Source organism: Somniosus microcephalus, chromosome 14 (assembly GCF_052327205.1).
Source record: "Somniosus microcephalus isolate GS21.2 chromosome 14, FLI_Smic_1.0, whole genome shotgun sequence".
Classification (NCBI taxonomy): Eukaryota; Metazoa; Chordata; class Chondrichthyes; order Squaliformes; family Somniosidae; genus Somniosus; species Somniosus microcephalus.
The window spans coordinates 110,200,115-110,219,298 of NC_141000.1; the positions used below are offsets into that span (position 1 = coordinate 110,200,115).

The 19,184-nt window shown below is 45.9% G+C and overlaps 1 protein-coding gene across 1 annotated transcript in view; it reads left to right on the plus strand.

Moving 5' to 3' along the window:
• kcnj6 (potassium inwardly rectifying channel subfamily J member 6) overlaps nucleotides 1–18,789 on the plus strand; it is a 40,762-nt gene extending 21,973 nt beyond the window's left edge. Inside the window, exon 2 of the mRNA XM_086007179.1 lies at nucleotides 18,313–18,789. Coding sequence (XP_085863305.1) covers nucleotides 18,313–18,647 — 335 coding nt within the window. The 3' untranslated portion in view covers nucleotides 18,648–18,789. The remainder of the gene's footprint in view (nucleotides 1–18,312) is intronic.
• Nucleotides 18,790–19,184: the final 395 nt, after the last annotated feature.

Below are 19,184 nucleotides of genomic sequence, written 5' to 3' on the forward strand. Positions count from 1 at the left end.
CCGATGTCGCCCGCCCCGGACCCGCTGAAGTTAGTAAGATCCCGGCCAGGCTGTTTCTAGTAGTTTAGGGGTCTAGAATGAGGGGCCATAGCTACAAGATTAGATAGGAGAGACTTGGAACAAGATGGCAGGAGACAGACATTTATTTACACAGAGTTGGGAGGCTGTGGAATTCACTTCCAGGGTTAGTAGTTGAGGCAGAAACTACGTCAACATTGAAGATTGGATAGGTCGATGAAGGAAATGGGTACATGAATGTACATGTGAACAGGGTGGGTAAATGTGATTAGGGATATTTGCTGATGTGGAGTGTAATCGCCGACACTGACTGGTTGTGCCGAATGGCCTGTTTCCATGTTGTAACTTTTATGTATCCCTGTGTTTTTAAACACTATTTCTGTTCTAATAGTTGTGTCAGGCTACCCACAAGTGTGCTGCATCCCTTGTGATCAGATGTGCAATAGTGTACAATTACCCTATGTAGCATTGACAGCACTCCCTGGAGTTTGCATAGTATTTTGAAAATATTCACTTCATACAGGCTAAAATAGCCAATCAAATTTATTTACAATTAAACAATTTACAGGAGTAAACACATCAGGCACAACTAGGTATTATACAGTGCAATCTTTTACAAATAAAAAAAGTCTTTTGACTAGCATTTATCCATCAGACTCTAGATGTCACCGGTACCGATATAAAAAAATCATTCAATGTTGGGTTCTTCTGACATTGGGGAGGAGCCAGAATTTACAACCAGTTGCCAATCTCGAGAACACAAAAAAAAAATCATTCACACAGTTTATTTGACCTTGGACCTGTTTACTTCAATTAGACATTATGGGGGGAAAATTCAGTTGTTTGCTCCTCCAGTTAGCGCCTTAAGAGGGCGCTAATGGGGCGCAAAGCAACTAGCACCCGGGCGCGGCGATGTTTGCGCTGCTCACGAAATTAAAGACATTTTGCGGCGGCGCTAAACACTACCGCCACGATCTCCTGTGCCGGCAGATCGTGACATCAGTCGAGTGCGCAACGCCCGGGTAGCGCCCCGGACCGGATATTGAGTGGCGCCCCCTGCCTTACCGCCTGCCGCTAGCAACGACAGGTTGAGGGGAGCGTTATGCTGTCAGAAAGGGACTAGGGGAGCGCTATTTAAAGGCGACCGCTTCCTGCCTCTTTTTTGTCAGTGACATTTTTGCACCACGCATTCTGAGAGAGAGAGAGAGAGAGAGAGAGAGAGAGAGAGAGAGAGAGAGAGAGAGACTGACTGACTTCTGGAGAGATTCAACGCTGTGTGAAGGAGTTTTGGGTACTGAGCAGCACTTTGCAGGTTTATTTTGATTTGCCCTTCCTTGCTTCGCCAGCGCTCTGAGGTAGCGCCTCGCTCCTCGGCCTTTGCACCTTAAGACAGGTGTGAAGCGCCTGATTTAGTGCCCCAATCACCTCCAGGGGCAATAAAAGCCAAGTTTGCCGTCGGAGGCGATAATTAGCGCCAGGCGCTAAATTTTGCGCACAGCCAATAATGGCGCCCCAAACGGGGCGATACTGAATTTTTCCCCCATGGCCTTAAAGTGATACAACTTAGGAGCAGAATAATACATCCCTTTATATAATGCTCCTGCCCTTATAAAACAGCATATCCCCCTGCTTACCACAAGCAATGCCAGGGGAGTTCTGCTAGTAGCTATATAGTTCTAGAAACAGTCCACAATGGGCTAACTTATCCTTTCTTCTGTTAAAGAAAACAATGCAAAAATCTTTACACTAGCATCACTTCATTAATATTTCCCAGCAAAGGACGACTAAAAAAATGATAAAGAGAGGGAAGATAGCTTATGAGAGCAAGAAATATAAAAACAGACAGGTATATAAAAAGGAAGAGAGTAGCTAAAGTAAACGTTGGTCCCCTAGAGGATGAGTCTGGGGAATTAATAATGGGAAACAGGGAAATGGCGGAGACTTTGAACAAATATTTTGTATCGGTCTTCACGGTAGAAGACAATAAAAGCATCCCAATAAGGAATTTCTTCTCTCAGAGGGTCGTGAATCTTTGGAATTCTCTTCCCCAGAGAGCTGTGGAGGCGGAGTCATTGAATATATTCAAGGCGGAGATTGACAGATTTTTGAATGGTAAGGGATAATCAAGGGGCTATTGGGGTGGGGGGTGGGGGGGGACTTAAAACAATCACTATCACTAGAGAGAAAGTACTAGGCAAACTAATGGGACTAAAGGTGGACAAGTCCCCTGGACCCAATGGCCTGTATTCTAGGGTCTTAAAAGAGGTGGCTGCCAAGATAGTGGATGCATTGGTTGTAATCTACCAAAATTCCCTGGATTCTGGAGGTGTCCCAGCGGACTGGAAAACCGCAAATGTAACGCCCCTATTTAAGAAAGGAGGGAGACAGAAAGCAGGCAACTATAGACCAGTTAGCCTAACATCTGTCATTGGGAAAATGCTGGAGTCCATCATTAAGGAAGTGGTAACAGGACATTTAGAAAATCCTAATATAGTCAAGCAGAGTCAGCATGGTTTTATGAAAGGGAAATCATGTTTGACAAATTTGCTGGAGTTCTTTGAGGATGTAACGAGCAGGGTGGATAAAGGGGAACCAGTAAATGTCGTGTATTTGGATTTCCAGAAGGCATTCGATAAGGTGCCACACAAAAGGTTACTGCACAAGATAAGCGCTCACGGGGTTGGGGGTAATATATTAGCATGGATAGAAGATTGGCTAACTAACAGAGACTCGGGATAAATGGGTCATTTTCAGGTTGGCAAACTGTAACTAGTGGGGTGCTGCAAGGATTAGTGCTGGGGACTCAACTATTTACAATCTATATTAATGACTTGGATGAAGGGACCGAGTGTAATGTAGCCAAATTTGCTGATGACACAAAGATAGGTGGGAAACCAAAGAATCTCCAAAGGGATATAGATAGGCTAAGTGAATGGGCAAAAATCTGGCAGATGGAGTATAATGTGGGAAAGTGCGAGGTTATCCACTTTGGTAGGAAAAATAAAAAAGCAAAATATTTTTTAAATTAGATTACAAAATGCTGAGGTACAGAGGGATCAGGGGTCCTTGTACATGAATCACAAAAGTTAGTATGCAGGTACAGTAAGTAATTAGGAAGGCAAATTGAATGTTGGCCTTTATTGCAAAGGGAATGGAGTATAAAAGTAGGGAAGTCCTGTTACAACTGTACAGGGCGTTGGTGAGACCACACCTGGAGTATTGCGTACAGTTTTGGTCTCCTTATTTAAGGAGGGATATACTTGCATTGGAGGCAGTTCAGAGAAGGTTCACGAGGTTGATTCCGGAGATGAAGGGATTGTCTTTTGAAGAAAGGTTGAGCAGGTTGGGCCTATACTCATTGGAGTTTAGAAGAATGAGAATTGAAACATAAGATTCTGAGGGGGCTTAACAGGGTAAATGCAGAGAGGATGTTTCCCCTCGTGGGGGAATCTAGAACTAGGGGGCATAATTTCAGAAAAAGGGGGCACCTATTTAAAACGGAAATGAGGAGGAATTTCTTCTCTCAGAGGGTCGTGAATCTTTGGAATTCTCTTCCCCAGAAAGCTGTGGAGGCAGAGTCATTGAATATATTTAAGGTGGAGATAGACAGGTTTTTGAATGGTAAGGGAGTCAAGGGTTATGGGGAGCAGGGTTGAGACCAAGAGCAGATCAGCCATGATCTTATTGAATGGCGGAGCAGGCTCGAGGGCCAAATGATCTACTCCTGTTCCTACATCTTATGTTCTTATGTGAGACTGTACATAATGCAGGCTCCATGCATAGCGTTTCCTTCTAAGCCCCTCAGACTATGAATGTCAGTGCTACAACATTTTAAGGATACTTTGAAGATGGGTTGTTTGTCAAGCTGTATTCAAACAAATAGCAAAGTAACAATACCGTTACCCTGAGACAAAAGCGCAGAACCTCATAATATTTCTACGAGATTAAAATAGAATATTACAGGGAGTAGCTGCTAAAATGGGATGCTCTTAAAATACAACAGTCTAACTGACAGACATTCTTTAGCATTTTAAACACATGGGGGTAGAAATCGATATGCATTGCTCCTGTTTCTTTGTGCTTAAATTGGGCGCAACGCATACCAATATAACAGTGGCACAGCCTGTGCCCGATCCACACTGCCCTGCAGCCGAATTCATGGGGCACATTCCTCGGGCAGTCCGGGCAGATGCCCACAACAGGACTTGATTGTGTAAATTAGGGGCCGAAAGCCTATTAGAAGGCTTTGTTTCAAAATCTGTCAGCAATGAGCACCATTCACACTCTGCCCAGTACCAGCTGAAGAGGGGCCCAAAGGTGATTTTTTTTTCTTTTTGTGGGGGCCAGGAGATGGATTGCTCCTCTTCCCCCAACCAACCTGGCATTTTCCGGACCTGGAGACCAGCAGTGGCACAGAGCTGGCGGGCTGCTGTGGGGCCCTCGTTTCCCATCGGCAGTCGAGTCGCCAACCCTAGTTGGACGTATTCCTGGCGATTTCACCACATGGTCAGCCGCCTCCCACCACCGCGCTCAGTCAAACTGCCTTATTTCCCATCTCCAATACTTTTATAACTAATAAATTAACGTGTTCAAGGGGAATGAAAATAAACATTTCCTTTAATGTCCCAGTAATTTTTCTCCCGGTTCGCTTGCGGCAGTGTCCTGGAGATTAATCTTTTATTCCCGGAGGCTCCAGGAAAACCCTGGAGGGTTGGCAGCTCACCGGCCCTTTGTTAATGAGGCCCCGGCTCTCAAAATGACTTCCCGTCGGCGCAATCAGACGCTCCACCAGCCGACCGGCTGAAAATCGCACGGGAGGAAAATCTATCCCCCACATCTCTGACCGCATATCTAATGTGATTGTGGAAAACTGATGCAAATTCTGTCCAAATACACAGAATAAAAGCCCCGAGCTCTGTGACTGCGAACGAATGTACATTTCACACAAACCAGAACTTTACGAGTGAGATACCACACAAACCGCAGACTGCACGTATGGTTTAGCTGAATATAGATCCTGTGGCTTCTCTTTACTGTGTGTGACTCAGGTTGCACCTGTAGCAACCTCTGACATTTAAGCACCAATTTTCAGAATAATGGCAAACAAAAGGGGCGGGTTGAGTTAAAATATAGCGAATTTCGTGACCTCAGGACATCCCACAGCCAATGAAGCACTGTTTGAAGTGGAGTCACTGTTATAATGTAGAAAACACGGCAGCCAATTTGCGCACAGCAAGCGCCCACAAACAGCAATGCGATAATGACCAAATAATCTGTTTTTGTTGTGTTGGTTGAGGGATAAATATTGGCCAGGACACTGGGGAGTACACCCCTACTCCTCTTCAAAATAATGGCTTGGGATCTTTTATATCCACCTGAGGGGGCAGACAGGTCTCAGTTTAACACTTCATGCGAAAGATGGCACCTCCGACGGTGCCGCACTGGAGTGTCAACCTAGATTATGTGTGCAAGTCTCTGGAGTGGGACTATGAACCCACAACCTTCCGCCTCAGAGGCTAGAGTGCCACATTCTGGCCCACAGCACGTGAAAAGCGTGCACAAAGAGCTTGCCTGTAGTAAACTTTGCTGTCGGGCATAATATTCTAGTGAGGCTGAAGCTCTTAAAGGGGAAGTCCTGGTGGTGGCAGAAAATTGGACTTGTTGCGTACACTGGCACAGCAGAGACATGTGGGCACCACTGCTCCCTTTAGGTGTGGCGGCTCTGTTGCAGGGCGTGTACTGAATGAGTTTGACCAATTTCAGGGCTGAATCCCACCCTCCAGTAAACGTACAGGTGCGAGCTATATGGAGGTAGATCCCGACTGGCTGCACGTGAAGAAGCAGCTAGCTGAGCTCGGGAGGAAATGAAGATAAGCGTGCTCCTCACTTGTGCACACGTTTCGTGCGGGACCCATTAAACATGCTGCAAACCTCAGGTGGGAATGCACCGCCTTCTGGAAGATACTGTTTAATGGGCTGTAATCAACTGTCACCCTTTTGCCCGCACTGTTTCATCTTGCCAAAATTTGGATGGCACCCCTTTCTTGCAGGTGGAGGTTGGAGCCAAGGAACAGCACACGGATGCGAGGATTCCAGCCGAAGGTGCTCCACTGCTCTCGGAGTGGGGTCAGTGGGCTTGGTATCCAGGCCACCCAAGAGCCCCCCCCGCCCCCCCCGACCAGGCTAGTCCTGCTCCAGTCCCTGCAAAAAGTGGCAAGTGCAGAGATAGCCATTACCTGCTGAACCTTGGTTACTGTAGCGTGGTGCCTGGTGGTACCCCAGTGTCATTCCTCCAAGTCTTTTCATGCCCCCAGCTACCATCAGGGTCAGTTTCACATGAATTTGTCTTAGTTATAGCTGCTTTTAGCTATTGTTTCACCGCCTACAGTAGTTCCTGTAAAGTCCAGACTATAAGTCACTTCTGCATATTAACTGCACCCTCTGTTTTAATGGTTCCTATAAAATAAACAAAATGAAGTCATCTTCTCTCTGTTTAGGGTATGATGGTACGATTGGAGCTAGCTCCCCGAGTATGAATAAATCAACTTCAAGTTCATAAGAAGCTAGGAATAAGAAAGGTCAATGAGGAGTTGGCTGGTTAGAATTTCATTTTATTTGTTCGTGGGATGTGGGCAAGGCCAGCATTTATTGCCCATCCCTAATTGCCCTTGAGACAACCAAGTGGCTTGCTCGGCCATTTCAGAGGGCAGTTAAGAGTCAACCACATTGCTGTGGGTCTAGAGTCACATATAGGCCAGACCGGGTACGGATGGTCGATTCCCTTCCCTGAAGGACATTAGTGAAACTCTGTTTCTCTCTTCACAGATGCTGCCTGACCTGCTGAGTTTCTCCAGCATTTTCTGTTTTTATTAGTGAACCAGATGGGTTTTTACAACAATCCAATAGTTGCATGGTCACCATTACTGATACTAGCTTTTTATTCCAGATTTTATTTAATTAAACAAATTTAATTCCCCCCGCTGCCGTGGTGGGATTTGAACTCATGTCTCTGGATCATTAGTCTGGGCCTCTGGATTACTAGTCCAGTATTATAACCACTATACTACCATAGCCAAATGCTGCCCTTTCACCTGAGGCTGGCATCTGAAATCAGCTGCAACTGATGGAATGAAAGCCTGTGCTGACTGATGGTTGTAAAGATCTAATGAAACTTAGGCCTAGAAATTGAGTTGACGCCGCGCCAGGGCTTTAGCGCCGGAAATTTAGCGCCGGCGCTAATTCCCTTGCGCGCGCCAAAAATTCAGTAGCGCCGCGCCCAGACGGCTGCCGGCGCTACTGGCGGGCGTGAGCGCCTCCCAATGGGCGCTGAGTGCCGAATTGCGGCGCTAATCCGGCGCTGCGGCACCCGATGCGGTGCGGCAGGCTGGGGAAGTGCAGGCCTCCTCCTTCAGTTAAGGAGGAGCTGCCTGCACCCGCCCGCTGTCCGTTCAAATATTGAAAAAATGAGCCCGGCACCTCGGACAAGTGCCGGGCTTGCAGGCCAGACGCATCTGTTCCGCGGGGGGGGGGTGGAGGAGTCCGGGGAGGGAGGTGCGGGCCGGCCGCCGCGCGACCTTAATGCGCCGGCGCTAACTCGGGGAAGACTCGGTTGCCAGAGTCTTAGTTGCGGCTGCCACGGGCGAGGCGGCCGCAACTGAATTTCGGCGCTGGGGCCCGTCGGCATGGCAACCGGGACGCTGCGCACACCGATGACGTCATCGGTGCCGGCGCAGCGCTACCGGCTTAACGCCGACGGAAGGGCCCCACTCAATTTCCCAACTGGCCATAACTCCGGCGCTAGGCCCTCTAGCACCTCAAATGCGGCGCTAAGGCTACTCAATTTCTAGGCCTTAGTTTATAGTCTATAGGGTTACAGCACAAACATTTTATACTAATTATTATTAACTTGGTAATTTGATTCGAATAAACTACAATGATGACTTGTGTCAGAAATAGAAATGTCACATTGGGCACTTCTCTTTTGAGGTTAGGGTTAGCAGTTAAGGCGGCAAATGGTATGTTGGCCTTCGTAGCGAGAGGGTTTGAGTACATGAGCAAGGATGTCTTGCTGCAGTTGTACAGGGCCTTAGTGAGACCACATCTTGAGTAGTGTGTGCAGTTTTGGTCGCCTTATCCGAGGAAGGATGTTCTTGCCATGGAGGGAGTGCAGCGAAGATTCACCAGGCTGATACCTGGGATGGCAGGAATGACGTATGAGGAGAGATTGGGTCGATGGGCTTGTACTCGCTGGAGTTTAGAAGAATGAGAGGGGATCTCATTGAAACTTATAAAATTCTAACAGGACTAGACAGACTAGATGCAGGAAGGATGTTCCCAACGGTCGGGGAGTCCAGAACCAAGGGTCACAGTCTAAGGATAAGGGATAAGCCATTTAGGACAGAGATGAGGAGGAATTTCTTCACCCAGAGAGTGGTGAACCTGTGGAATTCTCTACCACAGAAGGCACTGGAGGCCAATTCATTAAATATATTCAAGAAGGAGTTGGATATATTTCTCAAGGCTAAAGGGATCAAGGGATATGGGGAGAAAGCAGGACAGGGTACTGAATTTGGATGATCAGCCATGATCGCATTGAATGGCGGAGCAGGCTCGAGGGGCTGAATGGCCTACTCCTGCTCCTATCTTCTATGTTTCTATGTTAAGACACATGGTTGGGCCAGTGTAGATAGAACTTCACTTTGTACTTGGGCTGTGGCATACCTAACTCGGTAATGCTCAATGCTGGCACTAGATGCCAAAACAGTGAAAATATATGAATCCCCAGAACTGATGTCCATCATCTAGATGGGCACACAAAGTCACCTAAAAAAAAATGTTCAAAAATAAAATCCATTCATCCAGTCTAGCTCAACACATCACTGAAATTCACATAGAAATTGTCTCCCTCCAGTCTTTGTTGCAAGAACATATCCTTCTTCTCCCTGTTGAGTAAAGGTCCATTTTAGTCTGTTCTATAAGTTAACAACTCCAAGTCTAAAGCTGTTGCTCCTTAAATGGTGTTAGCTTTCCTCGTCTCGTGCTCTAGTTCCTTCGTTCCCCACATTCACTCCACTGGCTAGAGTCAAAGGGGGCAATTTTGCAAGCACTGGGGAGGCAGGAATGGAGGCGGGACTGCTGGGAAAATGGCAGAATCTGGGGGCGGGTACCCAACCCGCCTCCATGCCATCTTCCCAGGAGGCGGGTACCGGACCTGCGCTGGGAGCCGCCTCCTCGAGGCAGGAAGAGGATTAGTGCCAATTAACTGCCTGTTAACATGTAGTTAACAGGCAGTTTTTTGGATAATCAATACTTTGAGCCCTAAAGTGTGGGCATCCCAACAGCTCCGAACCTCACCAGGCGAGGCGAGCTGTGGGTCTGGGGGGGTCAGAAGGGCCGAGAAGTCCGGTGTGCAGGTGAGTGATGGGTGCATGTGTGCAGAGGTAAGTGTGTGAGGTGAGTCTTAAGTGTGTTAAAAGCTGTACTTACCTTTGCTTCTTCCTCCAGGCTTCAACCCTTCAGGTCTCGAGAGTCCATCATCTCAATGGCAGAGAAAGCAGAATGGCTGCTGCATTCTCAAATGCATCAGCCTTCTGCTTTCTGCTCAGGAGAGATCTTTCTGCTCAGGAGAGATCTTTAAGTAAGCCTGTGTCCCAGGTCTCAACTTAGAAGACAGATTTGTCAGTGTTTGACAGCTTCACAGAGCTCTCAAACGATGACAATTCATCTGTCAAAAGCTCTTAACAGATGAAACGTCACTCGCTGACGTCACCTGTAACCGGCTTTCCCTTAATTGGCCTGCTAAACCCGCTGGGCGGGCTTAACAAGGTCAATCAAGGGAAGATAGCGTGGGTTGGCCGCAAGTCGATGGAGGCGGGACTAAAACCCAACAAGCAGCAGTCCTGCCTCCATCACATCCCCATTGGCAAAATCACCCCTAAAGAGTTTGGTCACGGCACTCCACCTCCATCTTGCTTTTGCTTTGGCAGAACCTATTTAAATAACAGCCTCTCAGTCGCTTTCTTTGAATCCTTTCCGATATCTCTCTAACTTTTATGAAAATACAGCAGCTCTCAAAACTAATGCTCTAAGTCTAAGTTTGCCAATGTTTGAGTGTTAGTATTAAATGCTTGAATTTATTTTATGGATCTATACACTCTGGCATCCTTTATATCTTGCCAATTTCTCCGATAAACACTTTCAATATTTTGTAGATTAGCACACCCACATTGTTGTATTGGTGAACTTTAATTAATAGATCCTTCATTATGAACCAGATTTACAGTTTTACCTTTTATTAGTCAATATTAAATGTCACTTACCCATCTCGCTGCTAAAGTCTGTATAGAACAATATTGCACTCCCTGGAGCACTTGACTTTTCTACACACCTTAATGTCATCTGCAAATTCAATATTTTACTTACAGTACCTTCAATGAGGTCATGACGGGGGAATGATACCCTACGGGACTGTTTTGAGAGTGTAAAGTGCTGCTGTGGTTTAGTGGTATATTTTATTTAAATGGCTGCTTCTCCCCAATTGCACAGTGAGTAAATGTTCCTCCTGCTACAGTGAGGTAGAATGTTATTATTGTGCACCAGTTCCTAATTTCAGTTATTGTGTCAGGGTGAATCATAGAATTGTTACAGCACCATTCGGCCCGTCGAGCCCGTGCCGGCTCTCTGCAAGAGCACTTCAGCTAGTCCCGCTCCCCCACCCTTTCCCCGTAGCCCTGCAAATTCTTTCCTTCAGGTACTTATCCAATTCCCTTTTGAAAGCCACGATTGAGTCTGCCTCCACCACCCTTTCAGGCAGTGCATTCCAGATCATAACCACTCGCTGCGTAAAAAAGTTTTCCTCACGTCGCCTTTGGTTCTTCTGCCAATCACCTTAAATCTGTGTCCTCTGGTTTGCTTCCCAGTGTAGACAAGAGTCAACTAATGCAATTATCAGGTGGTTCCCATCCCACATGACACCTAAGTATTGGCAACTGATTGCCTGCTCACGCTCACTGTCAAGCCTCAAACATGAAGAGCTACCACTTCAGTGATGCCCATAGAACCATACTGTAGTACAAACCAGTACCTTTAAGATAGAGGTGGAGAAAATTGGAAGAAAAAATACATCTTACTGAATCTACACCGTTCTCTGTGCTGCAGATTAAGTCTGTCAAACTAACAATCAAGCATCATATAAAACAATTGTTGTTGATTCCATTTTACAGACATCAATGATAATTTCATTAAAATGTCAGCCATGGTTCAGTTGGTCGCACTCTCGTTGCTGAGTCAGAAGGTTGTGGGTTCAAGTCCCACTCCAGAGACTTGAGCACAAAAGTCTAGGCTGACACTCTAGCGCAGTACTGAGGGAGTGCAGCACTGTCGGAGTTGCCGTCTTTCGGATGAGGCATTAAACCAAGGTCCCATCTGCACTGGTACTATTTCAAATAAGAGCAGGTGTCCTGACCAATATTTATTGCTCACTCAGCATCACTAAAAACAGATTATCTGGTCATTATCACATTGCTGTTTGTGGGAGCTTACTGCTGCGTTTCCTACATTACAACAGTGACTACACTTCAAAAAGTACTTCATTGGCTGTAAAGCACTTTGGGACGTCCGGTGCTCGTGAAAGACGCTGTATAAATACAAGTCTTTCATTTAAAGGGCAATTAAGGATGGGCAATAAATTGCCAGCACTGTGAGGACGGGATCGGAGGTGGGACAGTTGTGAAATTTGAAATGATTGACAGGTCAGGACCCCGCTGTCAACCCGTCACCACGCGAGTCTCCCAGGTGTTGGGTCAGTCAGTGCTGAACAGACCCGACACCAAACGGAGGGGGGCGACAATTTAGATCACTAGCAGGATTGTTAAGAGGCAATTAAGTATTATTTTAAGCTTAAATATTACTGCATCATTGCATTCTTTAAAAGATATATCAACATCTGGGCTCACACCTGGTGCTTCCTCCATGTGTTGACAGTGGGACTGTCAAGTCATGGAATCGCCCCAATATGTTTTCTCAGACTTATCCAATACCACCTCATAGCCGAGAAATTGCTGTTGGCAATAATAACAGGCGAATACTTAATGCATTTGGATGGCATTTCTCTGTCCATTATTATAATGGAGGCCTTAAGTACGTTACTGAGAGATGTTCAGTAACAGATGTCTCGGACTTTCCCCCTCCCTCATTGTGGGCAAGGAGCTGACCTGCCCACATCAACCAGCTGAGAGCAGGAACTCAACACATGGAGGAAGCCCAGACCTTCATATATCTTTTAAAGAATTGCGTGTCATAGTACAGCAATGATGCAGTAATATTTAAGCTTAAAATAATACTTAATTGCCTCTTAACAATCCAGCTAATGATCTAAATTGCCTCCCCCTCCGCTTGGTGTCGGGTCTGTTCAGAGCCGCCTTCTTGAACAGCTGCAGTCCGTGTGGTGAAGGTACGCCCACAGTGCTGTTAGGGAGGGAGTTCCAGTTTCTACAAGATCATGTCCTATCCACTTTGATGTTGAATAACAATAAAATATTATACTTGTATTTATACATATAAAAGTACTTCATTGGCTGTAAAGCGCTTTGGGACGTCCAGTGGGCGTGAAAGACGCTATAGAAATACAAGTCTTTAATTTAAAGAATGCGTGTCATAGTACAGCAGTGATGCAGTATTATGGCACATTGATGTGTCGGGCCATTGCAGTGAAAGGTGCAGGTTGCGGAGTTCCTTATTCGAATTGCGATGTTGCAGGGAGGCACAGAGACAAGTATCACTGCTAGTCCCAGTTGAGGAAATATCAGAAAATCAATCATCCTCCGGCCAGAGTCTCTTAGCTTCCTGCTCAGAGTAACACTGGCAGAGAAGCTAGGGAGCAGATCAGGCACTCACCCTCTCCACTGCAGGACGTGGAGATCAGGGAAGAAAAGAACATGCTTAAAAATCCAACTCACATCAAAGGAATAGTTGCTCCGCTTACAGAAGTATCTTCTCCCATGGGAATTGCCACACTTGCATCACTTATGTAACACATTGAATACAAATATAATAGCAAAATATTGCGGATGCTGGAAATCTGAAATAACAGAAAATGCTGGAAATACTCAGCAGGCCAGGCAGCATCCGTGGAGAGAGAAACAGGGTTAACGTTTCAGGTCTGGGACCCTTCATCAGACTTCTTCATGAAGGGTCCCAGACCTGAAACGTTAACCCTGTTTCTCTCACCACGGATGCTGCCTGGCACATTGAATACAAAGCTGTCTTTGCAGCTGTTGAATACACAATCTCTGTTATGTAACATCTGCCAGATTAATTCCTGTACAGTTTGATGCTAAATATTATAATGATATAACAAATCACTAAACATTTCTAAAATCATATTGTCCTCTTAAAGTTATTGCTTGCTCTAATAAATAATTGTGTATCCTGTAAGACATTCATGGGGTTGGTTGGAGGGCACAGATAAGGAAAGGCCAAGAAGAGTCTTGTGTCTATTTCCTTATTTCTTTTATTCATTCACAGGATGTGGGCATCGCTGGCAAGGTCAGCATTTATTGCCCATCCCTAGTTGCCTTTGAGAAGGTGGTGGTGAGCCCCCTTCTTGAACCGCTGCAGTCCGTGTGGTGAAGGTACTCCCACAGTGCTGTTAGGGAGGGAGTTCCAGGATTTTGACCCGGCGATGATGAAGGAATGGCGATATATTTCCAAGTCAGGATGGTGTGTGACTTGGAGGGGAACTTGGAGGTGGTGGTGTTCCCACGCGCCTGCTGCCCTTGTCCTTCTAGGTGGTAGCGGTCGCGGGTTTGGGAGATGCTGTCGAAGAAGCCTTGGCGAGTTGCTGCAGTGCATCTTGTAGATGGGGTGATTCTGCAATCTGACATCCCAGGCGGGTAGTGGTGCTCATAGTGAGGGTACCACAGGCATGCATTGCAATGGGCATAAAATCATGGTCTGTGTGCATGCAATTTCCTGTTAATATTACCAACAGCAATTTCTTAGGCTACAAGGCATTATTGGGTAAGTCTGGGGAAGCATATTGGGATGAATCCACGATTTGACACTTGCTGGTGGGACTGTCAAGTCATGGAATCGCCCCAATATGTTTTCTCAGACTTATCCAATAGCACCTCATAGCCGAGAAATTGCTGTTGGCAATATTAACAGGCGAATACTTAAAGCATTTGGATGGCATTTCTCTGTCCATTATTATAATGGAGGCCTTAAGTACATTACTGAGAGATGTTCAGTAACAGATGTCTCGGACTTTCCCCCTCCCTCATTGTGGGCAAGGAGCTGACCTGCCCACATCAACCAGCTGAGAGCAGGAACTCAACACATGGAGGAAGCACCAGGTGGGAGCCAAGACCATCATATATTTAGACAAGCATGATAGCCATAACAGAACTCATTTGATTTGAGTAGTGTGAAAAGGTTTGAGAATTATAAATGGGCAAGAACAACTTAGGGATGTCTAAAGCAATCCTTCTAAAAAATGCTATTGATGGGGCAGTGTAGGACGCTGTGCATGTATGCCTCGTCATACTGAATTGCAGATGTTTGCTTGAGCAGTTCCCCACTGAGGAAGTTTCTAATCTCAACTGCAGGAAGTTTTTTAAGGACGTGATTTCTATTTAGTTTTTTTTTTAATCATTCACGGAATGTGGGCGTCGCTGGCTATTTATTGCCTATCCCTAATTGCCCTCGAGAAGGTGGTGGTGAGCCACCTTCTTGAACTGCTGCAGTCCGTGTGGTGAAGGTACTCCCACAGTGCTGTTAGGGAGGGAGTTCCAGTTTCTACAAGATCATGCCCTATCCACTTTGATGTTGAATATAATAAAATATTATAAAGAGGTGCCAAATTATAGAAGGTTTCTACATTCACATTATCTCTTTTTAAAAATAATGAGCTTATTGATGTAATGTATAATTAAGCATGCTTACATATTAGAGCTAGTGGAGATCAGGGATAGAATATCCACGGGGTTCTTCCAAACTTCCACAGTAAATTCTGCAGAAACCATAGGAATAGGGCAGAAACAGCAGCTTACACTGTTTCTCCAGGATTTCCACTGAAATTACAGTGAGTGATCGGGAGAATTCTGTGATAAAGTTACCCCCAGAGGTTTCCGAATGGAGACAGAGGCCGGCGCTGAGGGGACGGGATCGGAGGCGGGTCAGTTGTGAAATTTGAAATGATGGGCAGCGGATCGGAACCCCGCCATCAACCCGCCTCCACGCTAGTGTCCCAGGTGTCGGGTCTGTCACCTGGCACCAAGCGGAGGGGGAGGCAATTTAGATCATTAGCTGGATTGTTAAGAGGCAATTAAGTATTATTTTAAGCTTACCTTTAGATTTTGAGAGTTTGCCAATGGCTTCCTGCTGCTCGGGCATCATGCCAGGTAAGGAGGTCGGGTGTTGTGTCAGAATGGGATGATTTACTAATCTGAAAGCTGCAAATGGTCTATTAAAGCTCCCATTTCATAGGTCTTCACTTTCCAAGGTTAGAAGCTGTTGCTTACTGCATTTGGAAAACAGATTGAGCTTTATGCAGCTTGCAAGTGTTTGGAGCAAACTCTCTATCTAGTGTCACCTCATTGGAACAACCTCTCTCACCATTGACAGATCGCTTCTGTCAACTCAACCTCATCTGCCATCTATTCCATCAGCATCGGTGCCCTTGAAAAAATCTCATCTTGGTCCTCAGAATCCCACCACGATCAGCCCCAACACCAGCAGCACCAACACCACCACCAACCTTCTCCTCAATCAACTGATGCTACACAGGACACAGGGCATCAGCACCCCACCACATTGCTGCCCGGGACGCTAGCGATGGCCTCACCATGGCCACATTTACTTCACTTGACACTGTACACATGATGCACCAGGTAGGCACCACCCCACACCAACACCATAAAGCATCCCTACAATGACCAAGCCATTCCTTTCACACTCATCGCCATTGTGGAGGCTACCGTTATGTCTCACCATTCACTGCAACTCACTAAGCCAAAGGTGCATACAAATCTGTCCAAGAACACAGTGTTGAAAATAAAGATTTCAATGTTTGACAGCACATGAACAGAAACTTCACATGAACATTGGATAAAACACCCAAGTGCCTGCCCTTGTGTGTTGCTAGTTGGTATGCTTGCACTAGGATGAGGGCGAGTGAGGGGGTTGGCTAGTGATATGGGAAAGTGAAGATGTAGATGGAGAGGGATGGGTGGAGGAGCATGGTAAGTTGGTGTGAGTAAGGATGTGCAGGAGTAGGGTAGGGAAGGCAGAGTGATGGGGATGTGATGAGTGGCACAGCCGGGTGAAGGTGAGTGTGACTTGGCAGTAACGTTTCGTGATCTACTGAGATCATTGAAAGGTTTGTGCCACTGCAGCCTGGTCCTCCTGGCGACATCCCTGCTTGTGCCCTCCTGTGCAATGTGCAACCAGGCTGCGTTGATCTCCTGGGGAGGTCTCTTCCGCCCATTGGAAGGGAAGAGAACCGCCCTGCATGCTGTGACTCCCTCCATAAGCATATGGAGGGAGTCATGGGAGAGCCTGGGTGCGGCCGTGCACCTTTGTGCAGTGCTAGTCAGTGTTTGCAGCACCTCAATGCTGCAGAACACTGACAGCACAACTGTCAAAGTAAAGTTGTATGGTCCCTTTAAGGAAACCGGCTGATGATGCATCATCAAATGACATCATCAAGCCTGCTTCCATTTAATTGGCCAGGAATCTCGCTGGGCAGGACAAGCCCAATCAATGTAAAATCACTTCAACAGAGCGGGATGGAGCAGGCAGCTGGCTGGGACCGTGCTACCGACCTCGGCAGGCAAAATCGCGGCCAGAGAGTGGAGGTGGAGGTGAAAGAATCAACAAACAAGCTACTCCTACTCTCTCATACTCCTAGCCATAAATTTAAAATTAGTGTTGGTAAAGGCCTCCTACCTGAATCACTCTTCGTTGGATATATTCCATGCCACATTGAGAAGGGGAGTTGAGAGGCCTATCTAAAATGGGCAAAAAAACAACCTCTGCATATGCTTGACTGCTTCCCATGCTTGCAAAAAATAATGTGGCTTTAAAATTACACTGTTCAAATGTCAGTGTATGCATGCTTAACACAATCATATGACGTTTGCTTGTCTGTTACTTTAACTAACAGCTTTAACCCACTTACATAGGTTCAAGCCTTCAACAAACACAATTTGCATTTATATGCCACTTTTAATATAGCAAAACGTCCCAAGGTCCTTCACAGGAACGTAGTCAGACAAAGATTGCCAGCGAGTCACAAAAGGAGTCATTATGGCCCGGAATTTGCGGTCAGTGGCGAAGCAACGAAGTGACTTTGAATAAAACTGCTGCCCACAAAGATCTAGTGATCTCTGTGCTGTGAATTTCAGCTCTCCCAACCTTTGTTTGAATCTGGCGCCAAATCAAGCGCCCATGATGTCATCAAGCAGGCTGAGCAGCCAATCACATTGAAGAATTCTCACAGGCAGCAAACCAGGAAGTAAAATGCACAGATTCTAATTTACTTTTTATAAATTTTACAGAGAGCGAAATAAAGATTGGGACATACACATAGGATTAAGGTAGAACTGAAATATCATAAACAAACATTAAAAAAATATTAAAAGCCATGTAATTCTGATATTAATGGAAAAATTTGACATTCCACAAATATAAAATTAGCTTTACAGAGCCAGAACGATTGTTCAGCAGTCAATACGTTGTTAAAAACCCAGTTACACCGCTTTCAACAAGGCTTAACTTTTTTTTTGTGGGGTGTGTTGGGTGGTGTTTAACAGTGATATTCCAGCGTAAATGGGGAAGTTTTCATCAGGAACTGAGATCTGAATTGATTGACGGCTCTGGGGAGTTCCACAGCGCAATCTGTGGAGGAGCAGGGAATGACTGACCGCAACCTCTGGATTTCCGCATTTCTCCACGCATGCGCTAAATCCTGTCAGTTTCAGAGGGGTAATGACAGCGAACACGGACAGTTTCACCGTCATTACCACCGCAAAGCTTGGTCAAAGAGGTGGGAGAAGGAGAAGGGGAGCTTATTGTTTATTCATACAGTTGTAAAGGTCAAAGTAGATAGACGTTTAGAAACAAAATGAAAGGTCATGACCTGAAAGGTTAACTTTGTTTCTTTCTCCACAGATGCTGCCTGACCTGCTGAGTATTTTGTGTTTTTATTTGAAACAGCATGAGGTCTGTATGTGGTATGTACACACAAAAGAAAAACAGCACTTATTCATTGCGGGTGCCTTTCTTTTTACATAGGAATGACATGTCAAGCTCGGAGTTCATACGTTACCAGCGAGATTCTGTGGGGTTACCGCTTCATGCCTGTCCTGTCGTTGGAGGAGGGATTTTATGAGGTCGATTACAACAACTTTCACGAAACCTACGAGACAAAGACCCCGTCCTGTAGCGCCAGAGAAATGGCGGAGATGGTCAGCAAGGTGGAACTGCCCCTCACCTGGTCAGTGTCCACCAAACTTGAGGAGGAGGAAGAGGAGCAAGAGGAGGAGGCGCAAGCTGAGGACAAGAGCCACGAGGAGCAAACGGAGCAGAACGGGGAGGTTACAAATTTAGAGAACGAATCCAAAGTGTGAGGTGGAAGGCATGACTGTTTGCCTCGAGATGGGAATATCAGATTTGTGTGTGTGCACGTGTGTGTAATGAGCAGAATCAGGGTGTGAAGTATCCACCTGCCCAACACACTGAAGAAATTAGATGTTTGAAAAAAAAAATTGATTAAGGAGATGTTAGTGGGTTGGGGGGTGGGGGGGTGGAGGGACCTGAATTATCAGGACGGGGTTTGGTTTACAATGGGATTTTTACTTTCTTAATATAGACACAAAATCTGTGTTCAATATAGAGAGCGGTAAAAAGCATATCAGCCACCTTATCGAACATACATGTGTTGAGAAGCTATTTAGAATTCACAGTTTTAAGTGCTGGAACTGCTGTCTGCTTTTTAAAAAGCATCCCAGCCTCCCAAGTAGGTAGAAATCATAAACACATATTTCTAATGTTCCGCTGCAGAGGTGAATGCAGCTAAATGATCCCTTTCTACGTTTAAAAAAATATATATAAAACAGACTCTTGAGGCAGTTACATTATTGATTTCAAACAAGATCTCAGGAAGG